At 46.2% G+C, this 3,962-nt stretch overlaps 1 protein-coding gene across 1 annotated transcript; it reads right to left on the reverse strand.

Annotated features, from left to right (window-relative positions):
- Nucleotides 1-830: 830 nt before the first annotated feature.
- Nucleotides 831-3,724, reverse strand: LOC133610783 (transcription factor Sox-9-like). Its single transcript, XM_061967409.2, has 3 exons — nucleotides 3,002-3,724; nucleotides 2,677-2,927; nucleotides 831-2,595 (listed from the first exon to the last, which is right to left on the reverse strand). The coding sequence occupies exons 1-3, from the start codon at nucleotides 3,436-3,438 to the stop codon at nucleotides 1,817-1,819; spliced, it is 1,467 nt and encodes a 488-aa protein (XP_061823393.1). The 5' UTR covers nucleotides 3,439-3,724; the 3' UTR covers nucleotides 831-1,816.
- Between the last annotated feature and the right edge of the window lie 238 nt (nucleotides 3,725-3,962).

Genomic DNA, 3,962 nt, shown 5'->3' on the forward strand with positions numbered 1-3,962 from the left:
TGTTTGAATCCAGAAGTAGAAACACACTTTTGTTGCCGAAAGTCGGACATGCTCTGCTATGGAAATAGAAATCAATGCGCTAAAGAAGTCAGTTAATTAAAGTGACGGAAATACGGTAAATATTGAACATATTACACATTGTTAAGAACGTGTCTGTTATTTTCATTATATATATATATATATACTTGCAGTGTGTACACAAAACATTGATGGAGGGTTTTCAAGTTGTTTTAGAGGGCCTTGAAGGCTACAACCGTGACTCCTATTATCCGCATCATCCAAGCGTTTTTTAGCATCTTTAAAATCCTAAAAAAAAAAAAAAAGACGTGTTCTTGTCTCTCATAATGATTGTGAAGGATAAACAAAATTCCAAAAAAAAGTGTTGTTTTCCTTTAAAGCTTCTCAGCAAAACTAATCTCTTCTTAATAAATCTGTTGTCTTTTCACATCCTGTTAGGTCACTGGGGTCTGCTTTTTGCACCTTGTACAAAATGAACAAGTAATAAAAAAAAAGCCTGTTAGTCAGTTGCCCCTAAATGGTAGACGGCAATCCCTTATGAGCCGAGAGCTGCCCCTTCTGTTGACATTTTTAAAAGCCAGTTATTTGAGTGTGCATTCCTGTAATATTTCGTTTTTATTTATTATTTAAAAATATATATATATTTTATTATCATATTTATTATTTCATTTTGCAATATTTCTGCTGTTGCGTCATGCTGTATGTTTGTATTTTGTGAGAAGTGCTTTATACATGCAATTTACTTGACTTATTTTTTTAATAGCATTTTCATTTTATTGCAAATACATATACAAATTATTCTTTAAGGACAGTACAAATGCTTTGCAAAATAGCAGAAATGAAAGAAACTGTTTGATACGGAGGAAAAGAGCTGCACAGGACAAATAATAGCAAACAGATACACTGTGAAGAAAAAAAAAACTAATTTATATCATACTTCCAGTTCTTTCAGCCTTATTTAAACTTAAAGATTCACAAATAACACATTTTATAACGTAACCCACCGCCCCCCTTTAAAGAAATATATACTTAAAACAAGCATTTAGATAAGATAAATAAAGAACAAAGATGATTACAGCATTTTGGATTAGTAACCCCTGGGTTGAAACTCCAAATGAGAGAATGATGAGATATGCTGTGTGTACAATGTAAAAACAAACCAAAAACACATTTAAAAAAAAAAACATAAATCGACACCATAAGTAATAAGAATAAAATGCAATAAAATTAAATGAAATAAATAAATAGAGGAGGCTGTATGAAGGAGCGGGTTAAATATCAACGTGGAAGTAGACAGCAGGGGAAGGGGTCAGAGTTGACTTCCTGGAGCTGTCAAACGCGCTGCTGGATGGTAAGTGTAATTTCAGCTGTTCACACACACACACACACACACACACACACACATGCACGCACACACGTACAAGGCACAGGTGGTGGGGAAGGGCTGCAATGACTTGGATACAAAAACAGCATATAACACATTAAAATTTGTACAAAACAAAAAATTATGGAATATCACAACATGTTATTAGTTGTTGGACTGATTACAATAGATCATTTCATATCAATAACCAACCCCCATGGTTACAAAAAACACCGCCAGCGTATGAAGACAACGAATCATAAACAGTACCTACTGAAATATTAACAATAAAATCCTCACAGAGGATTTTTTTTCTCTCTCTAAAAAATATTTCTATAAAGTATTTCTATCAAAGTACAATAGTATTAAGGCACGGCGTGAGCCAATCACGAGTCTCTTTGACTTCAAGTGTCTGATGTACAGAATAGGAAAGGTTCAGGGTCTGGTGAGCTGGGTGTAAACGGGCGCCTGCTCCCAGTGTTGGGGGCTGCTCTGGGGGATGGAGGGCACCCCCGTGTTGTCAGCGATGGGCGTGTACATGGGCCTCTGGCTGGGGCTGCTCATGTAGCTGAACGTTGAGTAGAGTCCCGAGTTCTGACCGGCCCCGGCATGGCTGTAGAAGGAGGGGGCGCCCCCCTGGTGCTCGGTGAAGTCGTACTGCTGCGCCCTGGAGATGGCCGGGTAGGAGGAGGGGCTGTAGTGCTGCAGGTTGAAGGGGCTGTAGGTGACGTGCTGCGGCGAGCCCTGCTGCTCGCTGAAGTGACTCGGGCTCAGCTGCTCTGTCTTGATCTGGGTCCTGTGCTGAGCCGCCTCGGACCCGCCGGTGCTGCCGCCCAAGGTGGTGAGGGTGTGTTGCGGCTGCTGCTGTCCCTGCTGGTTCTGGCTTTTAGGCATCCAGGCGCCCGCCGCTGCCCCCGGGCTGACCGGAGCGCCGCTGCTGATGCTGTAGCTGCCGGTGTAGGCGACAGGCGTGCCCGGCCCGCTGACGGAACCCGGGTGGCCGTTTGGCGGGAGGTACTGGTCAAACTCGTTCACGTCGAAGGTCTCGATGTGAGAAATGACGTCGCTGCTCAACTCGCCGATGTCCACGTCGCGGAAGTCGATGTTGAGCTGGCGCTGGCTGGTGCTGAGACCTACTTCGCGCTTTAGGTCCATCTTGCCTGAGCTGACATCAGTTTTCGGGGTGGTGGGAGGGGTCGGGGGTCCCTGGGAGCCTGGAGGATTACATCTCCACATTAGGTTTTGTCCGCAAATGATTAAAATGAAGCTTTTTTTTTTTTGCTTTAAAAGCTTACCTGAGTGCTCCCCAGGTGAGTGCACTTCTCCCATGCTGGAGGCGGGGGAGTCTGCCTGCTGCAGGGCTTTAAAAATGGCGTTGGGGGAGATGTGGGTCGGCTCGCTGCCGTCCTCGGACTCACTTTGTCCGTTCTTGACCGACTTCCTCCGCCTCGGCTGGTACTTGTAGTCCGGGTGGTCCTTCTTGTGCTGCACGCGGAGGCGCTCCGCCTCTTCTACAAACGGCCGCTTCTCGCCCTCGTTAAGAAGCCTGTGCGTAAAGGCGCAACGGTTACAAACTACGCTCAGTGCGTCAAGTTGTTGTGTGGACTTTGTAAGACTTACCTCCAGAGTTTGCCCAGGGTTTTGCTGAGCTCGGCGTTGTGCAGGTGCGGGTACTGGTCGGCCAGCTTCCTGCGCGCAGCTTGCGCCCACACCATGAAGGCGTTCATCGGTCTCTTGACGTGCGGCTTGTTCTTGGTAGATCCGTTTACGCGCACCGGCATAGGCACCAGGGTCCAGTCGTAGCCCTTCAGCACCTGCGACACGGCCTCGCGGATGCACGCGGGGAACTTATCGTCCTCGTCCTTCTTGAACTCGGCCAGAGCCGCTTCCATCCGGAGCAGCCCGTTCTCCGACGGCCGGGTGTTCTCGGTGTCGGAACCGGAGCCGGACGGACACGGGGAGCCCGCGGAGTCCTCGGACATGCTCGGGCTCGGGGCATCAGAGAGACACTTGTCTGGTTCCTCCGACATCTTCAGGTAAGGGTCGAGAAGATTCATGCGCAAAACGGGTTGCTTCCAAATTTACGCGTGAAAATTAAACTAAGGACGTTAAGGAAAAGAAACGTCTTTAAAAGCGACTCGTCCTTGCCAGACAGAAAGTCTTTACACTTTACAGAAAAAAATCAAAAAAAAAAAAAAAAAAACTCCTGGTTTTGTGCGTAAACTTGAATCGGAGATAAATATCTTTACGCACGGCCGTCCAACTTCTGCAGGCGAAAAACAAAAAGGCAGTTTAATTTCAGCTCTGTGGTAAAGTTGTCCTTCCTCGTCTCCAAATAGAATCCCCAGAACGTGTGAGTGCTCTGAACTGCAAAGTGCTTGAGCACAAGCTTTATAAGAACGTTACCATGGCGCGCAAGGAAAGCCCACGCGTGATTGGTGGGCCGTGTAGTGACGTCAAAGTGAAGGAATTTGATACCATCACTTTCTCCTCGTGTGTACACACACACACACGCACACACACACACACTGCACCCCACGCACAAGACATACAATGCATCCAAATATTAACTAAAAGGTGA

This window comes from Nerophis lumbriciformis, linkage group LG11 (genome assembly GCF_033978685.3).
Source record: "Nerophis lumbriciformis linkage group LG11, RoL_Nlum_v2.1, whole genome shotgun sequence".
Classification (NCBI taxonomy): Eukaryota; Metazoa; Chordata; class Actinopteri; order Syngnathiformes; family Syngnathidae; genus Nerophis; species Nerophis lumbriciformis.